The following is a 24,423-nucleotide window of genomic DNA, read 5'->3' on the forward strand; positions in this document are numbered from 1 at the left end:
TTCAGAATCCTGAGGTGCCGGTGCAAAATCCATAAACTGATACCAATGCCGTCTACATTACTGACAGTACCTCCCTTGAAACGAACAAAAGAACTGGACATATGGCCGGAATCAAACACTCAAGTAAACAAGACCTTCTATTGGGATTTTAAAAAGTAACTTGTTAAAACAAAATAAAGAAACTACCAAATTAAGTCGGAAAAAAAGAACAGATCCAAATATCTGAAACACTAGCTAGATTGTAATTATGTTTTTTTAATTGCTCCAATACATTCATACAGATTTTGAGAAGTCTCAAAATAATCCCAGCAAAATCAATTTTTTTAGCTTGTCTTGGGTTTTTAATCAAAACACAGGAGATGGGAACCGGCCCGCTCCCAGTGACCCCACGGTTCCTCTCAACTATTACCTCAACTGTTTCAAGGTCCACAATAAAACCAACATGTTTGAGAAGTCCATAAACACGGGGTCAGATCAGTCTCAATCACACAGAGAGACTCACACATGCAAACACAAGGGTTCACAAATGTATTGGTTGAAAATGAGGGCGACTTCTGATTGGCTACAGATAGGTCTATGTTGAAAAAATGTCAGGGGAGTCTCAAAAAACCCACAAACAAATGTGTAGCGATCCACAAACAAACAAACTGTAATGTATTCATGTGTGCATTGGAATGTATTTGTGACTCTCTCTGTGTGCATTTGCAATTATTGAGACTGATCCGACGCCAAACATAAAGGAGTAAAATTGCCCCCCAAAAAATGGAATCTAAAAATCTGATGACTGGGCAAATTCAAATCACGTAATGTAACCAAGAGCTGCAGCGCAGCTACTAAATGGACTTCCAACAGCTTAAACATTCATCACAGAGAATCCAAAACATCTGGATCAATAGAGGAATGAGTGAGTGAACACCGGATGAAAGCCGCCACCGCCTCGCAGATGAACGGCGCTGCAGAGAACGCCGGCGGTCCGACAGTTCCCGTCGCTCCAGAAATACCTCCGCGTATTGATCATGGCTCTTGGGTTTCTCTGCCAAGTCGCTCTTTCATTCCTTCTTGTGTTTTTCTCTCCATCGATTTCTCAGATTTCGCCTCTTCTCTGATCTTCTCGACCCCCCCCCCCCCCCCCACATGTCTTTGATTCATAAGCAGTCTATGGTTCAGAGGTTCTCACAGTTGGTTTTTCATTGTCCCCGGAGGATGAAGAAATTTTTTCTTGACCCCCCTGTTGATCTTTACAATAACATCAACAGTCATGCTCCCCAGACTATGAACCACAATTTCCAATTTTTAACACGCCGTGACCTTGAGCAATCGCACCGATAAAAGGAAGTTATGAATATACACAAGAGACTGTATACAAGACGGCTGGTTCATATGAAGTTTCATTACATCTAGCAGACGCTTTATCTAAAGAGACTTACAATAAATTAATTCAACCACGAGTACAACCTCAAAACAACAAGAATCAAGAAAGTAACGTTTATTCAAGAAAGCCAAACTACAAAAATACCATGAGTAATACCATGAGTAATACCACGATTAATACCATAAGTAATACCATGAGTAATACCATGAGTAATACCATGAGTAATACCGTGAGTAATACCATGAGTAATACCATGAGTAATACCATGAGTAATACCATGAGTAATACCGTGATTAATACCATGAGTAATACCGTGAGTAATACCGTGAGTAATACCGTGATTAATACCATGAGTAGTACCATGAGTAATACCGTGATTAATACCATGAGTAGTACCATGAGTAATACCATGAGTAATACCATGAGTAATACCATGAGTAATACCGTGATTAATACCATGAGTAATACCATGAGTAATACCGTGATTAATACCGTGATTAATACCATGAGTAATACCATGATTAATACCATGAGTAATACCATGAGTAATACCATGAGTAATACCGTGAGTAATACCATGAGTAATACCATGAGTAATACCGTGATTAATACCATGAGTAATACCATGAGTAATACCATGATTAATACCATGAGTAATACCATGAGTACGTGTCATTTAAGAGCCACTGAAGTGCTAATCTCTTTTTATTCAAGGTATAGTCGGAAAAGATGTGTTTTTAATTTCTGGCAGAAGTTTTTTAGTTTCCAAAAAATAAAAAATAAAGAATACATAATAAAGAATAAGGCTGCATTTCAGTCCAAGCACTGGTCCTTGGGTTGGAAAATATATATCAGCTTAATAGTTTTCTTTAGTCCAGAAAAACAGCATGATTTATTCTCTCACAACCAGACAGTATCCAGAGGTCACAGGGTCACCAAAGTCACGCAGACGTCCTCAGTAGATTGTGAGGCAGTGTGGGGGGGGGGTGAACGCAGCTCCGTTAGCGTCGACTGCCCTCCGCTCCCAGAGCCGGTTCACGACGCCTGAACGCGTTTCAGCCGAGTCCAGTTCATTCCTTTGTTGGTGACTCACTGCGATGCAAACTCAATTGCTATTGAGCGGTAGAATCTTAAATGTGGGAGCCTCCATTAATTCTTCCTCCACTGCGCAGCTTCTAAAGCAGCTTGTGTGTTCCTGGTACGGCTTTAAATCTGCCCCCCCGGATGCCAAGGTCGCAGCATTTGGCAGCCATTAAGCCATTAAGACGCTGCAGGTGGACACACTTTGTTACACTCTGCCCTCCACGTCCGTTTGTCCTTTCTCTCTCTCGCGCTTTTTACTTTGTTTCGGTCGGTTTTCTTTTTCTTGCTGGCGTTGCCGTTTTGCCTAAAAATCCTGGTGTTTTTTAATTTGTCTTAAAACAAAGGTCAAAGTCATTGGTGAGGATTATGAAGCATCAGAAATATACTGTACACGGTGTAATGGTGTTATGGTGTAATGCCGTAATGCGCTGTGTCCTTTGACATGAGTCTGATAGGCCAGACCGGCCAGTCCGGAAATGACCCGAGACAATCCTTCCATCACATGATTTCACAGGAAGTCTCTGGAGTTTCTGAGAGGGACGTCATAGCAGAATACAAATATATAAAGATTAAATAAACTTCATCAATGTTGATTTTTTTTGTTCACTGATCATTTCCTGGACAGTCACACACAGTATTTAATATCACCGCAGCATCTAAATAAATAACTTGATTCCTCCTGCAGGTTTGAGTGGTACATTATGAGCATGTCTTTAAATTAATCAAAGGCATATTTATTAAAGAAACAAAGTACTGGTTGTAACTTATTCTGATTAATCACAGTTTGATAAATACGTTGAAAACGCTAAAACATGTGATTGTATCAATACAAGAAAAAGATACACAAGTTCTGCATATTCCGCTGTTACTTAATGACGTATGCATTCTTGACATTAAAATGATCACAGAATGAAATCTAAATGTGAAAGTAGAGGTTGTCAGAAATTAATTGTGAAGTGAACTGTGATAGGAGTGGAAATACAAATATTTCATGAATAGCAGAAAATGCAAAATTATATTGTATATTATAGATATAACTTAACTACAGTTGCTCAAGATTGTTGGCATTGTATGTTTCTGCAAATCACAGGGCACGAGTGTGGACGTTTTCTAATACAAAAATAAGTTTAATATCAGCCTCATACCGCGCTTGTAGAAACGATACCATTTGGTTTACGTCAACAATTTGTTAGTTTTAGGCAAGAAAACCACATGGTTAATTAAAGTTAGAAAAAATCATGGCTTGAAATTAAATAATTATGTAACAACGTAGTGCAACAACATAGTGCAACAATTTATTGCAACAACGTAGCGGAACAACGTAATGCAACAACATAGTGCAACAACGTAGTGCAACAATTTATTGCAACAACGCAGTGCAACAACGTAGTGCAACAATTTATTGCAACAACGCAGTGCAACAACGTAGTGCAACAATTTATTGCAACAACGCAGTGCAACAACGTAGTGCAACAACGTAGGGCAACAACGTAGTGCAACAATCTAGTGCAACAACATAGGGCAACAACGTAGTGCAACAATCTAGTACAACAACGTAGTGCAACAATCTAGTGCAACAACATAGGGCAACAACGTAGTGCAACAATCTAGTGCAACAACGTAGTGCAACAATCTAGTGCAACAACATAGGGCAACAACATAGGGCAACAACGTAGTGCAACAATCTAGTGCAACAACATAGGGCAACAACGTAGTGCAACAATCTAGTGCAACAACATAGGACAACAACGTAGTGCAACAACGTAGTGCAACAATCTAGTGCAACAATCTAGTGCAACAACGTAGGGCAACAATGTAGTGCAACAATCTAGTGCAACAACATAGGTCAACAACGTAGTGCAACAATCTAGTGCAACAACGTAGTGCAACAATCTAGTGCAACAACATAGGGCAAAAACGTAGTGCAACAATCTAGTGCAACAATATAGGGCAATAACTTAGTGCAACAACGTAGGGCAACAATCTAGTGCAACAACATAGGGCAACAACGTAGTGCAACAATCTAGTGCAACAACATAGGGCAACAACGTAGTGCAACAATCTAGTGCAACAACATAGGGCAACAACATAGGGCAACAGCGTAGTGCAACAATCTAGTGCAACAACGCAGCGAAACAACGTAGCGAAACAACGTAGCGAAACAACGTAGCGAAACAACGTAGCGAAACAACGTAGCGTAGTGAAACAACGAAACAACGTAGCGTAGTGAAACAACGAAACAACGTAGCGTAGTGAAACAACGTAGCGAAACAGCATAGCGAAACAACGTAGCATAGTGAAACAACGTAGCATAGTGAAACAACGTAGCATAGTGAAACAACGTAGCGTAGTGAAACAACGTAGCGTAGTGAAACAACATAGCGTAGTGAAACAACGTAGCGTAGTGAAACAACGTAGCGTAGTGAAACAACGTAGCGTAGTGAAACAACGTAGCGTAGTGAAACAACATAGCGTAGTGAAACAACGTAGCGTAGTGAAACAACATAGCGAAGCAAAACAACGTACCATAGCGAAACAATGTAGCGTAGTGAAATACTGTAGCAAAATACTGTAGCAAAATATCGTAGCGCAACATCGTAGCGCAACAACGTAGCGTATAAAACAGAAATACATAACATAGTCCCTTGGACGACTTTATAATATAAAGTAGCAAACGTAATATTGTTATGTGACAAGCGTGATGTCAATGTTTGGATTTAGTTTTGCACAAGCAAAATGTCGTCGATCAAACCAACAAGAAAGTCCTTGTTCAATGTATTAATGATTTTTGGAAAAGCAAAATGGAAAAAAAACATTCTGCCGAGAGGGCTGTCCTTATTATATCTTTACGTAATTGTATTATATCTTTACGTAATTGTATTACATCGCTAAACATATCATCTTGTCTGGAAAACTTTTTTTTCAGTGTAATGCTCATTTTATTGCTAATACTTGTTTCCTCTAGTTCAGACTCTGTTCGTAAGCACTCAATCAGACGTTCTGACAAAATCATGGAGTCTCTTTAAATTCATAATACGATCATGCTCAGTTGTAATCGACTCACCATGTTTTCACAATGAGTCACCAGCCACACAGAGCATGAGGCTACAGTTTTGTTTTGAAAAAGCATGTCTCAGTGTTCCCTGTCAGTCGTCGTCTCTTGACATTTATTTTTATTATTTTATTTTGGTTTAAAGCTTTTCTTGCAGGTGTCCACCTATTGCTTGATTCTTCCTGTTGGGGGAGGAAAGAATGAGTAAACACTTCTAACCTCTCTCTATCCGTTCTATAGATAGCAACACAATCCTATTACAATTATCCTGAAATGTCCTAGCAAGGGCTGCAGAGAGAAGACTCACATGCTTCAGCTACCTTGCTAAGTGAGGACATCCGAGTTGAGCTTTTTGAACAGAAGTCCAAGGAAGCCATCCTGTGAGAAGTAGGACTACTGGGGCCTCCAATCGGCCACAACAGAAACAAATAGGGTTGCAGTTTGTCACACAAAAAAAGAGTTTTTGTCATGTTTGCTTAAATTGCCACTATATCTTGACAGAAGTACTTGAGACGTGTGTCATAACTCCTAATGACATTTACAAGATTCCACCACACCCCGAAGAAAAAACACCAATCAGAGCCAAGTTACTGGCTGTCGCTATAAATATGTAGTAAAACTAAAACTCACTCTGGTCTTGTTTTACTCAGCAACTTGTAAAATATTTCTGACCAATTCTTTTGAGTGCACTTTGTGGAAAAAATAAACCAATCATGTAAATAGGCTGTTTCAGCAGTTGACACACAAGAGACAGAGAAGGGAATGATGACCTCACATAAATCAATAGTTCCGACCAAAATCTCATTTTAAATGGTCACTATTGGTAGATTGTATTCTAAAGAGATATTCTGGGGATTAGGTATTGTTATTACATTAATTCAAGGGACTCACAAAAGACAGCAGGCCGGAAAAAAACACTGTTAATGAATTCCAAAAAGCTGAGTCCTACACTTGTATTAGATTAGACCATCCAAGCCGTGACACAGAACATATTCTACATTATATTTCCCTGGATGAGGAGTACTAACTATAATGGGGCCATATTCCCAAAGGTTCTTAAATTATATCAGTGCTATTAGCTCAGTATCATAGAGCTGTGCAGATTGTCGTCTCATGGATTGTCCAACAGGTTGGCCTTATCAGATGGTCATCATCACACCATGGGACTCCCCTGGACTGCTCAGACTTTTCTTAGTATTCAACGTTTTTGTGAATTACTCTGAGACCAAACACCTAGGACTGATACAGCTCTCATTTTTGGAGTTTGTCTCAACTGGGCCAATTAACAGATCATTTTAGCCTTAGGTCGCTTTATGAATACGCCTCCTGTTCTTTGCAGCATTTACACATTCAGATGCAGATCACGATAGACACAATGGCCCCAATTGTGACTTTGTTTTTGTTTTTGATTGACATAAAGCACTTTGTATGGAACGCTTGCTCGAGAACATGCTGTGTCCAGCTTCGACTAACACAAACCATTTTCGCGAGTATATTGCCAACGGAATGTGAGGTTTGCAGCTAAAGAGCAATCAAAGGCCACGAGTAGAAGATGGCTTGGAGGCAATGTCACTGTGCATAACAGCACAGCCAAATCATCTGAAGAGCACTGGATGAAAAGAGACCATTGGTGACCTTTCCTCTAGTGCCACCTTCAGGACAACTGTATTAGCCGCACTGTTGGTGCTCTATAAGTAAAGATAAATCATCTGTATGTTGTCGATCATGTCCAATATACCTCTACGGCGACACTGCAGCTACTCAAGTTTTCTTCTTTTTTATGTGCAATGCTTTGTCATGTTGACCCTTAAAAACAGTCTTGAAAGCAGCCATGACTCCTGATCATAAGTCCCTGTGTGTACGACGCACATCATAGTGCCAGGAGACCAGGAGAGCAACATAAATAATGAATACGTTATGAGCATCTCATATCAATTGGCTTTGCAGGCTTGTAGGGGGGAAAAGGACACTACAAGAATCCAAACCCTATCTTCTTTAAAATGTATAAGTTTAATATGAGGCAGTTGATAGTCACCTGCTTGCCTTTGAGTTTTAGTGATGATGTTATAAAATCAAACAACCACATCCCAAAGCATGCACTAAAGCCCCCTGTAAACATGAACAACAACATTATTTGTTAGCAACTGTGAAAAGTGAAAATGTTTATAATTATAAACAACTACGGGTTAAATTGTGTTTAGGATGTTTGTCATCGGGTTATCATTTAATTAGAGATAAGTATCTGCAGATAAGACAACTATATACTGTGCGCTGCACTCTAATGTAGCAAAGGTGTCACAAAAAGACTACAGCTATGCTTGCAGTGTTGCTAGATTGGATGGTTTTCCACCAATGTGGAATTATTTCGATTTGATTGGCCAGGCAAAAAGTTTTGGGTAGACTTGTTATACCATTCGGGCAGTGTGGAAACGTCGGCTTTGTTCCAGTGAATCACCCCCTGCTCTTCTCCAATTAGACTAGGAGCAGTGAGATTAACAGGGCACTCAATTCAGTAAGAACCTACTTATTCCTTGAGTGACTATTATGTAAATTCCATTTAACTGTAAGACAACAAGGCTGAAATGTTTTCCTTTTCAAATTATTATCAACTAACTCTTTTATAAAAACACTTGTAAAAGCTTACATCTGGTTTTAGAAAGACTACGTCTCAAATATCTGGGGCAGATAAATTTTTTCATATAATTATTGGCCATTTTGGTTCACATAATGATAATGATAACACAGAAGACCAGAGGCACATTGTAGGACTTTTGGTTTGAGGCTCTGATTTGGTTACTCTGTGTCACTAAACTTTTATATTAGTTTCGGAGCTTTTTCGTCATAAACCAAAGTGTGAAGCAAATTGCTATTTACATTTAGATGTGACACAAGATGAAAAGCAATCGCATTTCATCCTTTGGGGAACAGGAACATCTGTACAAAATTAGATTGCAAACCATTTAAAATTGTAATGATATTTGACTTCTAACCAAATCTGATGAAGAGTCAGGGTATCCCCAAAGTCATTAGGACTCATCTTCTGGGGAACGTGACAAACCATTCAACAGTTGTTGGGACATTCCAATCTGAATCATGGACCGGTCGGCCTGCATGGCCTTCAATAGAGCTAGCACAAAACAAGTACATGACTAGCTTGTTGCATGCCATAAAGGCAAACAGATTTGACCAAGAACCACATGCTGTGCATTCTTTTATTTATCTTTGTACATATATATGTATGTACAGTATGATATATTAACCCACATTATTGTCTTTGTCTTGCAGGTTCTGGCTATGATCTCCATCATGTTCATCATCATTTCCACCATCTCGTTGTCCCTGAACACCCTGCCAGAGCTACAGGTGGTAGATGAATTTGGCCAGTTCAATGACAACCCCAGCCTAGCCCATGTGGAAGCTGTCTGCATCGCCTGGTTCACCATGGAGTACATGCTACGCCTGCTTTCAACACCCAACAAGTGGGATTTCATCAAAGCACCACTGAACATCATTGATTTACTGGCTATCATGCCTTACTATGTGACCCTCTGCCTAACTGAGTCCAACAAGAATGTAATGCAGTTCCAGAACGTGCGACGTGTGGTTCAGATCTTCCGAATTATGAGAATTCTGAGAATCCTGAAGCTGGCCCGGCACTCAACAGGACTGCAGTCTTTGGGCTTCACTTTACGAAGAAGCTATAATGAGTTGGGTTTACTGATCCTCTTCCTAGCCATGGGCATTATGATCTTCTCTAGCTTGGTGTTCTTTGCTGAGAAGGACGAGGACGCCACCAAATTTACCAGTATCCCCGCCTCCTTCTGGTGGGCTACTATTACGATGACCACTGTTGGTTATGGAGACATCTACCCTCAAACCCTGCTTGGCAAGATTGTAGGAGGACTCTGCTGCATCGCAGGCGTGTTGGTCATTGCCCTTCCTATCCCAATCATTGTCAACAATTTCTCCGAGTTCTACCGAGAGCAGAAGAGGCAAGAGAAGGCCGTCAAGAGGAGGGAAGCTCTTGAAAGAGCAAAACGAAGTGGAAGCATTATTTCCATTAACCTAAAGGATGCGTTTGCACGCAGTATGGAACTTACAGATGTGTTGGTGGAAAAGAGAGAGGACGGTAAGTGTCCTGTGGACAATAACCTGTCACCCAGCCGCTGGAGCTACCACAAACACGACTCCAATACGGAAGGGGTTAGCCCAGGCAGGTCCCAACACCCTCATTACCTGGATGTGGCTCAGCAAGGCTCCCATGAGAGAGTCAAGTCTTTGTCTCATAAAACTACCCCTCAAAAGCTCAATGCAAAACAGCTGGAAGATGCTTACAATAGGACAGCAGGCATCCAGGAGAAACAAGAGAAAGTTATTGATGAGCAGATGGAGATGAAAGCATTGACTTCCACTCAAGCAAAGAAAACGTTCCCTGAAGTGAGCACTGCCAGTACAATGGAAAAAGGAGAAAGAAGCTCTCTGCTCCCCAGTGCTGAAAGAGGTGAAACTGGTGCGAGATATCAGCGTATCCCTCCTCCCTTGGATCTAAGTCAGATCAGCACAATGGAGGTGAATAGGTTCACTGACAGCCTCCAGCCAATGGACATTATTAAAGGTTTGTATGAATGTGCGCCCAGTCCTAAAGGAAGAGTGGCTGGAGATGTGAGTTTAATGCAACAGAACGTGGAAGGCTTAGGAGTGACCTTGCAAAATGATAGTAGCTCTCAAAAGAACAGAGCCCACAAAGTTGACGTCATTGGATCCAAAGATGATGTGCTTATGGCGGTGATGACACCTGTAGCAACCCCAACCTCCGCTGGCGTAGCCAAGCTCGCTCAACTCCTTTCCGAAGACATCGTTCCCAGGTTTTCTCCTTCTCCTAGCTCAGTAACCCAGGAAGCTAAGTCTCCGCAGGCAATCCTGCAATCTCCGTTTCTGGCCCAGCAATCTGTCAGCCCAAGTCCTAACTCCCAGGGGGGAGGTGAGGGCTTAGCAGCCAGGAGCTTAGAAGGTGAAGGGCAGCTCACGGGCCTAAGCCACCAGGGGAAGAATCACAAGGAAAGGTCTGCTGTCGGGTCAGGTAGCAGTGCAAGCCCACTGTCGTCTAAAACCAGCCCGCTCAACTGCACCCAGGAGCAAGGAACTACGGAAGCTGGGGAGAAAGGAGAAGGAAGGGGGGCTGGAGAACAGAGTGGAGAAAACCACGTTGTTCTGGAAAGAAGTGTGACACCACCGTGTGAAACAAGCATGTGAGCCAGAGAACTGCTCACAGACCGGGACGCCAAATAGTTAACTTGAGGAAAAGGTTGACGGGATGGATGACAGCAACTATCCAGAATGAACCGCAACCAAGATTGCCTAGTGTGGGGACTGTACCTGTTGACAAAGACAATGTGGAAACTGGAAACACACAAAAACAGTTGTTATTGTTTTTCTGGAGCAATGCACTTCATCCCACAAGACTTTTGGGCTCTCATCTATTTTTTTGACAAGCACTGCCGTCCAGTATCGTAGACATCTCTGCAGAGGAAGTCAGAAGCACATGCCCACTGTCTGGGTACTATCTGAAAGACACTGTCTCGTGTCAGTAATAATGGACATATTCTTTTTAGACCAGACTGATATGCTGCAGTGCAAAACAGTGACAACTGATACATCTTCTAGGGCTCAGATGTGGGCATAGACGAAGCCTTGTATGAATGAGGATATTGACGACTATCCTGAGAGTTTTTGTGTACAGCTCGGTAGTTTCCTATTGCTTGATATTTAGGATATTTCTAATGATGGACGAATAACATTGAGGAAAGGCAGAGGGTGGAAAGAAGTCACATTTCTTCTAATTATCTTAGCCAATTTGACTTTGAAAAAAACAATTCTTTAGTCTTTAATCTGTATTATGATTATGGTTTACTCACCATTCCCTCAATCTAGGTATTACGTCATTGTAATGCCACCCCGGTCAAACACAGCACTCTTATCACTTCATTGGAGACATATAGCAAGAGGACATATGCATCTGCTGTATCCAAAACACTCATGTGTGTCTCAGTGCTTCAATGTGTTCCCATTTTTGGATGTTCTCTCCTTTTTCTACAATACCAGAAACAGGATCTTGAAGGTGAAAAGGGAATAGAATAGAGATGCAAAGGCTATCCTATCTACTGTGAGAACACTGTTTGCACACACTTCTAGAATTTGAATAAAAAACAAAAAAAACAGCTTAGGAAGCAGACCTATATACTCATAGGGAGACAGGTGGAATGATCAGATATAAAGACAGAGGGGACAGTGGACAAGTTCAAGTCCCAGCCCAGAGCCTCCTCCTTCAGTGGAATGTATTTATACACTAAATGTGTCATAATAGGCCGATGTGGCTTGACCATTCCAAAGGAACCTCCAAACATGTGACCTTCTTTGGTCATCGTTCATTGAAATATTGAATGGCCTCTTGTTTAATGGTGTGTTCAGGCAGCCCTCCTGAATTCAGGAGGTTGGCGAAGAGCGCCCCAATGCACAATCTGTTTTAGTCTCTGTGAGACTGCTGTCTTATTAAAGGATAATTCAGGTTTAATACAACTCGGGTCTTGTTTTGACCTTAATTTCTATCGGTAACAATAAAACACGACACTCTCCATTTCAATTGCTGAGATCTAGGAACACGGTGACATTGATGAAAAAGACCAACGGGACGAGAAACACGAGCGATTCAAACTATCATCATGGAAATAAACCAACATTCTCGTCACACTTATTTGGATCTAGAAACAAAGACAAGATATTACACAAACACAGACCACGTGTAAGCCTTGGTTATACTCCCAATCGGACGCGTGGTAGTTCTCTTTATGCTACTTTCTAAAGGTCACTAGGCTACCACCTACAGCATAGTGTCGCGTCTGCGCTGTACATTGGGGGTATAGCGGATATCCCCGCAGACTGTAATATAAATCACGTCACAGCGACCCTAGCAGACCCTTTGCGTACTGACTTGCGGATGCGTCAAGCACAAGATCAGCTTTAGGCCTTCGGTATGCTTCAAGCAGAGTACCCGTCTGACTTAAACGAGGGGGAGGCTGCATCCAACCATTCTGGTAACTTTTCTTTCACTGTCAACCCGACAATCACTTCCACAGTGAGGATAGAAAAAGACCTGAAAAGGAAAGAGTTCTTGGCTGGCTTTACCCCCCTGCCTTCTAGTGTGACCATTCAGAACAGGAGAAAACACTTTTGTTGTACAAACCCGTTTCTTCCAGGCAATACTTCATGAACCCGTCACCGTGCGCACACGGTTCTCCTGCACAATAAAGGACTGTCAGCTTGATTTCAGCAGGACTTTCGCTTTCAGTTTGACCTCCAAATAAAGTGGGACATCTGTGTTTTTATCGACTTGTCAAGACTTAGTTCTAGCAGTGTCGCCATGCTCCCAGTAACTTGGTGAGTATGTTATTGTAACCAAAAGAAAAGATGGATAAAACTACCGATATAAGACCACGTGGTACACAAATACACTATCCTTTGAGGGAGGAGGTGCAGGTTCATCTGATTGCCATTCAGTCTACACCTTTTGAACCCACTGAGGGAGGTGGCCTCTGAATTGAAGGGACTCCACACAGTTTGTACTGCTCCTTCCAGCGTATATTCACATATGAGGACTGGGTGAGGGGGGGGGGGAGTGTGTCTGTGTGGCTTGTATGGCTGCTGATTATCTTGTGATGGTAGTGTAAGAGTGCCCTCTACAGGCATCCTTCAGGCACTTGAATGAAAAGACCGACGCCTCTTTAGCACTGTGTAATCTTATTTAATGAATATATTTGTATTTGATCTGTTGTGCATTAATTTGAATGCATGCTGACAGGTTCAAACAAGCATTTAGTTGGGAGGTCAATTTTTCACACACAGTGCAGAGAGACCAGTCATGGGAATTTGTGAAACATGAATTCTAACTGTGTTCCCAAGTATACTTACTCTTTCTAGTTGAATATGTCATATTCTTGTTTGTAGTTAAAACAAATTAATTGCACTTTTATAAGAGAAACTTGGAGCTGTGTATTGTTAACATCTCAGTTTATAAAAAAAGGGTGCCTTTTCATAAAAAGACAATTTATGAGAAGATGAAGAAAAACCTGTACAATATGGCCAGATTTTGTTTAATTTTTCTCTTATTTTCTCTCGTTTATCTCTGTTTAGATGAAATGTTGATATGCAAATCCTCTGGTCCTCAGGTTTTGCATACCTTTACTGCTTTGGGTTCTCTAATCAACTCCAGTCAGTCATCTAGTTTTCATGCAACATAGCTGACAGTTCTAACCTCACTGTGCCACAATGTCATTTTTCTTTTTCAGGAAATGAAAGTTTTTGTGGAAAGCGGTGTCTTCGGTTAAGCTTCGTAGCGACTTCAGCTTGGATCCATACTGCATATACGGCAGCGCTGAACTCAATGGACACAGTGGCATTTAATAGGTGTTTGGAAACCACAACTAAGAAAGTTGCCACATGTGGAAAACTATCACGATAGGGACGATTGCGAACCACATCGGCTTCTGTACAGTAGCTTTAGAGATGCATAACATAAAAACATGACTCCTTTTCTCATAGGTCCTGTAAGTGGAAGTGTTGAGGAGCGCGAATCCCTAATTGTATTCACACTGTGCAGGTCGGTGGAGGCTGTTGATGAGATGGGAGTCCTCACTGGAAATCCCTTCATATGACAATGGGGAATAATTTTGACATTGTGAAGCACAATGTAGCTAAGAGTGAGAAATGCTATACCCTTTCTGACGGCTATTGTCACATTCAAACAAAACGCGGAAAACCAGAAAATAAGCTTAATAAATTCTTCCATGGGGGGTCACGACATTTTGTTTTGATCGGATGTGGCTCTGTGGTACGGAAAACGTGTCGCTTTCTCACAAGCCAGGGGATATAGAGACAGAGACCATCGTACTCAGTGGGGGGGGGCTTGGGGGGGGGGGGGGGAACGACTGCCAGAATGAGCCCTTTCAGCACGTCAAAGGATTATTTTAGCTCAATATGTCGACCTTCAAAGGATGATGGTGACAGGTTAGCTTTGTGCTGTAACAGTTGGTTAATTCACTGGCAAACACCAAACTGCATGGCGTTCTACCGTGACGTTATCCCCGATGACACAAGTCGTATATGTTGTCAAAATGATCACGGAAATACAGTTAGGCTAAAAGTCCTGTTGGGACGCGACGCTTCGCTGCATGCCGAGTGTCGGGATTCCAGCGTCTCCCATTCTGATGATGATGCCTCGTGTCTTATTGCCCGTGTCCTCAGTTCTTTGGTTCGGGGGCTTGTTTAAACTTAGATCCGGGTCCTTTGCTCTGTTGGTGGATGATTGCAACCATAGACGCCTTTTTTTAGGCCTTTTTCTGTCACATACTACAGCGGACGAACCTTCATTCAACATGAAGTCAATAGGGGTCTTTGTCTCTGTTTCTATGAACACTGCTGTGGCTCTCCTTTGAGAAACCTCATCAAAATCCAAAAAATTCCCCCCCCCCCCTTTTGTATTGGTTGTAATTATTTGGGTTTTGTACAGTGAGACACACTCACACAAACCGGACTCTAAAAACGTGTCTCCATCTCTCTGGCCTGCTCTCCTTCTTTCATGGTTTCTCTAATGTTCCACTCTTCCTCCTCCATCCTCATCTACTTTTGTTTTGTTTAACAGTAGACTGTGCGCTGATTAGTCAGTGACATTATTTGTGAGACAACATAATGATAGTGAATGAGAGGGACTTTTGATTCATCCACCAAGACAAATAAATGTGTTCATGTGACCTACTTTTTGTGTGTGTATGTGTGTGTGTGTTTTTGTGTTTGTTTGTGTGTGTGTGTGTGTGTGTGCGTGTGGATGCAGGAAACTTGACAACGTGGGCCCTATAGTGTTGGTAATTAGATTTGATTACACATTTATTCATATTTGTTTCAGTAAACTATAAGGACACACATGAATAAAGTATAGGCCACTACTTCATACTTTACATAGACTACCTACGATGAGTATATAAAATGATAAATCGTGAAAAGATTAAACTCCGACAATGTCCTCCTGGTTAAAGATGTGTTCCTGTACTGATGTGAGGCTCCGGGACAGAAGATGTCATAAGTATGAAGATTGTAAAGCTGACTGAGGCAAATCTATGATTTAGGGCTAAACAAAATTAATTTAATATAATTTTGCAACAAAAAAAGTACAAAATCATGAATTTTCTTTAATTTTAATTAAATAAATAATATATATATATATATATATATATATATTATATGTCAATTAATTTTAATAAAAGAGTATATATATGTATAATATTTTTTATATAAATAAAAAAATATAAGGTTCATGATATTGTACAATACAAAATATTATATATCTAATATTATATTCTTTATTTAAATTAAAGAAAATGTATGATTTTGTACTTTTTTGTTTGTAGTATTCAGTTATAACTCATTAAACAATATCTAAAATATAAAAATATAAATACGACCAATATAACTACATGTCGCAGATGTTTTAGCTTGGCTAAATATAATTAAACAAGCTCACATTGATAAGTGGCATCATAATACAAACGTCCCTTTATAAACTAAAGGGTGACGTAACCCTCGCTGCGACCATGTTTGGCCCCAGCTCGAGGGGAGAGAGCCCGGTGCTCCTCACTCACGTACGCGGGACATCCTCCACCGCCGCTCGGTGGTCGCGTTACTGCCGCTGCGCCGCCTCGCATGACGCTCCCGTTATCTCTACCGGAGCTCGCCGGAGCTGGGCGTGAATGAAACCGGCGCGCCCGAAGGAGGACCGGCGCAGAGCGGCCCCGGGGTTTCAGCGTTGCGTCCCCGCAGACCAGAGGTGGGCAACAACAACACAACCGACCGGGATCCGGTGAGCGTCGCGTGCACGCGAGTGTCGGTCGCGAGGCTAACGTTCCGCGGTTTCTAGCTAGGCGGCTAATGATTGGTCCAGCGTGTCCCCGCGAGGCGCGTCCGCATCGGGCAGCGGGGACGTGTGGTCCGGCAGCGATGACTGACACACGTCATCTCAGGTATATATGATGACAACGCATTGCGTTCAAGGAGAAGAAAGAAGAACCCCTCCTTCCGGTCACGCGCACGGCCCGGTGGTACCTGGACAAGTGAACGCTGTGTTCGGGCCACTTTATCACATGCCGTGTCATGATGCGCAGGTATCGGGCCTAGCAGAGGGGCTCATCTATTAGACACGTGTCCCTCTCATTAATATTATTAGAGAGTGGAATTTGACCTGTTTATAGCTTGATAATTTTAGCTTGATCGTATAATTTATTCATTTTTAACAAATTTATAAATATTAAAATTATATTTTTGATTGATTTGCTGCTTGATCATATATATTTTTTATTTTATATTTATTTTTAGAAATCAATTTATAAATATAAAAATTATAGTTTTTATTGATTTGCTGCTTGATCATATAATTTTTTTTATTTTATATTTATTTTTAGAAATCAATTTATAAATATTAAAATGATAGTTTGTATTATTTTGCTGCTTGATCATATCCTCTTTTTATTTTATATTTATTTTTAGAAACTAATTTATAAATATTAAAATTATATTTTTTATTGATTTGCTGCTTGATCATGTAGTTTTTTTATTTTATATTGATTTTTAGAAATCAATTTATAAATATTAAATTTATATTTTTTATTGATTTGCTGCTTGATCATATAATCTTTTTATTTTATATTTATTTTTAGAAACCAATTTATAAATATAAAAATTATATTTTTGATTGATCATATGAAAAAATATTATTAAACCGAGTTGTTGGTTTTAACTCCTCACATTATTATTTAGAGAGTGGAATTTGACCTGTTTATATTTTTTTATCATTTTGCTGCTTGATCGTATAATTTTTTTATTTTATTTGTATTTTTATAAATCAATTTCTAAATATTCTAATCATATCTTTTATTGATAGTATGAAAAAATATTATTTCGGAAGATTTTTTCAACCGAGTTGCTGGTTTACACACCTCACATTATTATTATTAGTACGTGGAATTTGACCTGTTTATATTTATATCATCTTTTTAATAATATTTCATATTTATTTTCAGAAATCAATTTAAAAATAAAATACAATTAAAATGTGTTATTATTGCGGAGATTTTTTTAAACCGAGTTTCTGGTTTTAACCCCTATTATTCTGACAGTAAATACTCTTTCTCAACACGATCACGGACCGCCCGCCCGTGGTTGTGAAATACAGAAGCACGCCTTTAACATTTCCTCAGGTCAAAATCTCAATTTGATTGGTTACGACCAAACAACCTGCAAAACTAATTACACAGTTGTGTGTTTTTGTTGTTGTTGTTGTTGTGTGCACATCGGCATGCTTGATGTGAGAACTCTCATTTCTCTGACATTTCGGCCACGTCGACACCGCTTCCCATTTCAATATGCAAATATTTTGCTATGTCGGAGTTTTAGAGCACCGGAAAACAAGGAATTTGGAAATAATGACGTAGACGGATACGTTTGAAAACTTCGGGTTACGTCCTAGAACATAGAAGTTAGGAAACGATGACGTAGACGCCCGCATTCGCTCCTCGATTGGGTCTTCGCAGTCATGACGTGCCCTTCCCTGATTCGTCACGCCCCGATCACATGACCGAGCGACAGTTCCACCGTGTGGTCGGTCCGAGCCAAGAACGCTAAAATGCCCCGTTTTGGTTTTAAAACGAAAACATGAATGTGGATGTAGCCTTGGATAACATGAACCTTTATAAATGCGTGTGACTAACTGATGGATATGTGTTTGTTTGTTTGTGTGTGTGTGTGTGTGTCTGTGTGAGTGTGTAGAATGCCATCTCTGTCGGAGCAGCTGCAGGAGGTGCGGAGTCGGACTGAAGTGTGTCTGTACTCCGGCGGCAGGGTGGTGGAGGTGCGGGTCGGGGTGATGGCGATGGCAAATCTGCCCTTGCCGCCCTGCTCCAAATACTGCCACATCACCGCGGAAACCATGGTGATGGAAAACAGCTTGGGCAGCAACAGGAAGGAGGTGTTTATTTATTCAGTATATTACATTTTTAATATATGTGTGGAGGTGGAGATGCTCCTATCTGCCGACTGTAGTAGGCGTCAGCTGGAGCTCATGGGGGAGAGTCGTCATCCCCTAACCACAAGGTAGCCGGTTCGATTCCCACTTAGTTGCATGTTGAAGTGCCCTTAAGCAAGACACCGAACCCCCAGTTGCTCCACGAGCGCTTCACTGCTGCCCACTGCTCCTTAATAACTAACAGGGTTAAATTAAAGTATACTCTCTTTCTTTCAAACGTTTTCTTTTTTCCGTAAAGCATTTTTTTGATGACTTCATGACATTTAGTTTTTACATTTTAATTCATGTCAAATAAGACCACTGCACAGTGTGTGCAGATCTACTTCAGCAAACAGACGACAGTTCAGATAAATAATATTTAGCAATTTTTCCGAATTTCACGTCAATGTTGAATATCATCAGATACACATTTAATAAAAATAAAAACCTGAAGTTGGCATCCCACATGGCCATTGGCTGCTTTGTGCCTCTCAACATTGGAAATCCCACATCGCTCAACCTCTGATGGTCGGTTACAACTACAGTCACTCTGTCTGACTGGAGGTATCCCAATTCAATAGTAATACACTGTACAATATGTCCTGTACAAGACACCGGGGTTATAACTATTGTCTTCCTTTTTCAGTGTGGCACTACTGCATGCTTCTATTCTATGAATTGGAGCCATACATCTTTTTAACTTGTGGACTCCTGTGTTTCTTCCTCAGACTCTGGCATCTCTCCAGCACTTGTCGACAGCGTTGAACATCCTGGAGAAGTATGGCTGTAATTTGACAAATCCCAACAGGCCAAAGTACTGGAGGACTGTGAAGCACAACAACCCTGTGTTCAGGGCCACCGTCGACGCCATTCAGGTAATATACAGTAACAAGTGGAGTAGAGGAAGTGCTCTGTGGAAACATACCGGGGGTCAAAGGAACTGGCAACGCAGGGAAGTCATTCCAAGAACTGAGTACACCTTTATGGACAAGCCTTCATCACACGTTGGTGGCATGTGAAGTCAGTCTACCAGCTGCTTGTATTCCCAAGTCAACTATACTGACTGACTGACAGTAATAAATTACGATAGTTACCAGAGACTTGAGTCCCCAATGCGTCTCTATCGAGCACATGTTCCCTTTGGTGCCAATGTTGGAAGTGCCAAAGACTGCAGTTCCTCAGATGGCCACTTGAGGCTGGCTGGCAGAAGTGAGTCAATCCCACAGACTGTACGATAAGATAGATAGATAGATAGATAGATATATACTTTATTAATCCCCAAGGGGAAATTTGTCGAGCCAGTAGCAGCAACACACAAGAATAAAAATAAAAATAAAAAACACAAATATAAGAAGGGTTAGGGTGATCTGGCAAGAGGTGAACTGTTGTAGAGCCTCATAGCCGTCGGCAGGAATGTTCTCCTGTATCTCTCCTTGTGGCAGCGGAGCGTGAGGAGACGTCTGGAGAAAGTACTCCTCTGTCCCTGTAGGAGGTGGTGGAGAGGGTGGTCCGGGTTGTCCAATATGGACACCAGTTTCTTCAACGTCCTCCTCTCCACCACCTGTTCCAGGTGCTCCAGCTGGCAGCCGATGATGGAGCCAGCCTTCCTAACCAGTTTGTTGAGACGGCTGGTGTCACGGCCGATGCTGCTCCCCTGCAGACAATGGCAAAGTGCAGCACACTGGCCACAACCGACTGGTAGAATAACTCCAGCATCTTGCTGCACACGTTGAAGGATCAAGCTTTCTCAGGAAAAAGAGTCGACTCATCCCTTCTTGTACACAGCGTTGATGTTGGCCTTCCAGTTCAGTCGGCTGTCGATGGAGACGCCCAGGTACTTGTACTCCTCCACCATGTCCACGCCCACTCCCAGGACACTCAGAGGTGTAGGAGCTGTCGCCTTCCTCCTGAAGTCCACCACCATCTCTCTGGTCTTGGCCACGTTCAGCCGCAGGTGGTTCTCATCGCCCACTTTACAAAGTCACTCACCACTGCCCTGTACTCCTCCTCCGTCCATCCCTAATACACCGACCACTGCAGAATCATCAGAGTACTTCTGCAGATGGCATGACTCGTGTTGTACTGGAAGTCACTGGTGTACAGGGTGAAGAGGAAGGAGACAGAACAGTTCCTGTGGGTTTCAACACCACTGACCACCGTTCCAGACAGCACACGCCCCATTCTGACAAACTGTGGTCTGCCTGTGAGGTAGTCAGTGATCCAGGAGATGGTGGACGCGCCACACGCCACCGCAGCTTCTCACTCAGCAGCAGTGGCTGGATGGTGTTAAATGCACTGGAGAAGTCAAAGAAAGTGACTGTCACAGAGACACGGTTCCATCCAGGTGCGACTGAGCTCTGCAGCAGGTAGATGATGGCGCGCCACTCCCACATGAGGCTGGTAAGCAAATTGCAGAGGGTCCAGCGACGATTTCACCTGCGGCCGGAGGTGGCCAAGACCAGCCTCTCCAGCACCTTCATCACATGGGAGGTGAGGCGACCGGTCGGTAGTCGTTGAGGCCAGATGGTGTTGACTTTGGGACAGGGACCAGGCACGACGTCTTCCACAGCACTGACTTCCCCAGCCTCAGGCTGAGGTTGAAGAGGCGCTGCAGGACACCAGACAGCTGGGTGGCGCAGGTCTTTAGGACCCTGGGGCTGATGCCATCAGGACCTTCAGCTCTGCGCTGGTGTAGTTTCTCCAGCTGTCTTCTCACCTGGTCAGTCGTCACAGAGAGAGCTGGGAGGGTTGAGGAGCCCATTGCTATTGAGGGCTCGTGGATGCAGCTCAGCAGGGGGGACAGAGGGGGAGGTGTTTGGGAGGTGTGATGTGTGGAGGAGACAGGAGAGGGCTGTGAACTGAACCTAAGAAGTGGATGTCGTCGTGGTGACGTCACCCATTGGTTTGTGGACTGGCGTTATGAAGCCCAAAGATCGGCAAGTTGTCCATCAGCATCTTGGGTAACGGCCACAGCAATCTGGACTTTTTGAAGGGAAGGGACCAAATTTGGAATGGGGAGGAGTTATGTAGAGACAGCAACAAGCCAATCACCTGCTAGCCCCGCCCCTAAAGCGTCCCCTGCTTTATGGTCTGTTTGACTCTAAATGACCATAAAGTACAAAATGATGACATCATGCTGTATAGAAGAAGACTTGAAACTAGAGACTGAGACATAAACTCATGTTTACAATGTTTACTGAGAGAATACATCAAGAGAGAAGTAGAGTCACTATATAGACTTCTATACAACCAGAGGAGCCCCCTGGTGGTCAGGAGAGAAAATGCAGCTTTAACACATGAAGCATAGACTTCTATACAACCAGAGGAGTCGCCCCCTGGTGGTCAGTAGAGAGAATGGAGCTTTAACACATGACGCATATACTTCTATACAACCAGAGGAGTCGCCCCCTGGTGGTCAGGAGAGAGAATGCAGCTTTAACACATGAAACAAAGACTTATATACAACCAGAGGAGGCGCCCCCTGGTGATCAGGAGAGAGAATGCAGCTTTAACACATGAAGCATAGACTTCTATACAACCAGAGGAGTCACCCCCTGGTGGTCAGTAGAAAGAATGCAGCTTTAGGCACTTCGTCGTTGGACTTTTTACAACATGGAGGTTGCCGCCCATTTAAAACCCATATACCTGAATGTTAAAATGCTCACCTGTCCTGCAGAAATAAACCTGTTTACAACCTCGTACTATTAGTCACAGTCTATGGTTTCTACACTATGATTCTGATTCTGAGGGTTACGATGCCATTAGATAACGCATATGATTCTGTTGCGTGATACTAGCATCCTCCTCGCCGTCCTCAGTGACTCCATACTTGTAGTGTTGAGCCTGCCCGCTGCACTGCGTGGGAACTGGAAACCAAAAGGCGGTTTGGGTCACATTCCATCGTTTCTTTCTCCACTCCAGGGAGGACGAGCAGTGCTCTGTCTCTATGGCTACTCCAATCAGCAGCCAGATGGGCTCAGCTTCCCCGATGATGTCATGGATCCTAACGTGGGCTGCGTTGCTGCGGTGACGCTAGAAGTGATGAGTCTGAGGATGGAGCTCGAAATGCTTATTAAGGTGTGTGTGTGTGTGTGTTTTGCAGTCACGATAACGTAATTCACATTCACGATAACATATTTTTTATTCATGATAACGTATTTTACATTCACGATAACAAATTTTTCATTCATGATAACATCTTTTACATTCACGATAACGTATTTTACATTCATGATAACGAATTTTACAATCATGATAACATATTTTTTATTCATGATAACGTCTTTTACATTCATGATAACATTTTACAGTCATGAGAACGTATTTTACATTCACGATAACATATTTTACGCTCATGGTAACATATTTTGCATTAATAATAACGTATTCTGCATTCATGATAACGTATTTGCTCTGATCCCAGGAGGCTCATCCCCACCCTGAGTTCTACGAGAGAATCATTCCCACACTGAGACACAAGGTAGAGTCCTTCACATTACCATCATAACTATCTTCAGTTCCATCTTTAACGTAAAGAATACATCAGATTACGGGATGAATCAAAACTGAATCACATGGGCAGTAAAATCTAACCAGGAATTGTGTACTTACACCTATAATACATCATAAAAATGTATTTTTATTGGCTTTTTTCATTATCTATTTATCTACTGCTTGTTTTCAGTTGTTGAACGTACCACTGAGGATCTGAGGGGTCAGATCCCAATAATGTCCACGACTGATTAGTATGTTCCATTTATATTAAAGTTAAGATTTATTGTTGTCTACATTTCAGGTGATCAAGCGCTGTCCTGTAGCCGTAAAAATATAATTTCACTTTTAAAATTGGGGGGAAAACGATTGTGTCTGGTGAAATGTTGGTAATAGTGTTACATCCCACTGAACACAGCCCTCTCTTATTTTGAGGGAATACATCAAGAGAGAAATAGAGTCATTTATATAGACTTCTATACAACCAGAGGAGTCGCCCCCTGGTGGTCAGTTGAGAGAATGCAGCTTTAACACATGAAGCATAGACTTCTATACAACCAGAGGAGTAGCCCCCTGGTGGTCAGTTGAGAGAATGCAGCTTTAACACACAAAGCATATACTTCTATACAACCAGAGGAGTCGCCCCCTGGTGGTCAGGAGAGAGAATGCAGCTTTAACACATGAAGCATAGACTTCTATACAACCAGAGGAGTCGCCCCTTGGTGGTCAGCAGAGAGAATGCAGCTTTAACACATGAAGCATAGACTTCTATACAACCAGAGGAGTTGACCCCTAGTGGTCAGTAGAGAGAATACAGCTTCAACACATGAAGAATAGACTTCTATACAACCAGAGGAGTCTCCCCCTGGTAGTCAGGAGAGATAATGCAGCAAAATACAATTTCACATACAAAATTGTCAGTCAGGGGAAAAAGACGATTATGTCCGGTGAAATGTTGGAAATAGTGTTACATCACACTGAACACAGCCCTCTCTTATTTTGAAGTGACCGATGACCCGTAGGACCGATTGTTCAGAGGTCAGCTTCTCTCCCCCCCTCTTCTCTTCTCTTAGGATGTGGGTCTCAACACCGATGCTGTGATCTGCCACTTCTCCCCGACGCCCCCGTGCCACTCAGGCGGCCAGACCAAGTCTCTGGCCTTCCCCCTCCACCATCACTCCTCCAGGGAGAGCGGCCGTGGCCTCTCCCTGTCCTCCAACCACCAAGGTCTCAAGTCCATTCAGGTCTTGCCCACCTCCTCGAACAAGCACCCAGGTGAGGAGAGAAAAACACACTTCCACTGCGTTGACTATCGTGGTTAGC

General features: G+C 42.2%; 2 protein-coding genes across 4 annotated transcripts in view; both read left to right on the forward strand.

The window, feature by feature from the left end:
* Window positions 1-15,310, forward strand: part of LOC130197697 (potassium voltage-gated channel subfamily B member 2-like) — a 37,259-nt gene extending 21,949 nt beyond the window's left edge. The window contains exon 3 of the mRNA XM_056420523.1: window positions 8,793-15,310. Within this exon, the coding sequence (XP_056276498.1) occupies window positions 8,793-10,760 (1,968 nt within the window). The 3' untranslated portion in view covers window positions 10,761-15,310. The remainder of the gene's footprint in view (window positions 1-8,792) is intronic.
* Window positions 15,311-16,218: 908 nt separating this feature from the next.
* LOC130197694 (E3 ubiquitin-protein ligase RNF31) overlaps window positions 16,219-24,423 on the forward strand; it is a 37,022-nt gene continuing 28,817 nt past the window's right edge. The window contains exons 1-6 of one of the 3 annotated variants that reach the window (XM_056420517.1): window positions 16,219-16,413; window positions 18,375-18,573; window positions 19,338-19,484; window positions 22,531-22,686; window positions 23,033-23,089; window positions 24,174-24,375. In XM_056420517.1, coding sequence (XP_056276492.1) covers window positions 16,304-16,413; window positions 18,375-18,573; window positions 19,338-19,484; window positions 22,531-22,686; window positions 23,033-23,089; window positions 24,174-24,375 — 871 coding nt within the window. In that variant the 5' untranslated portion in view covers window positions 16,219-16,303. The remainder of the gene's footprint in view (window positions 16,414-18,374; window positions 18,574-19,337; window positions 19,485-22,530; window positions 22,687-23,032; window positions 23,090-24,173; window positions 24,376-24,423) is intronic. The other 2 variants (XM_056420518.1, XM_056420519.1) reach the window with 2 other exon arrangements.

This window comes from Pseudoliparis swirei, chromosome 8 (genome assembly GCF_029220125.1).
Source record: "Pseudoliparis swirei isolate HS2019 ecotype Mariana Trench chromosome 8, NWPU_hadal_v1, whole genome shotgun sequence".
NCBI lineage: Eukaryota > Metazoa > Chordata > Actinopteri > Perciformes > Liparidae > Pseudoliparis > Pseudoliparis swirei.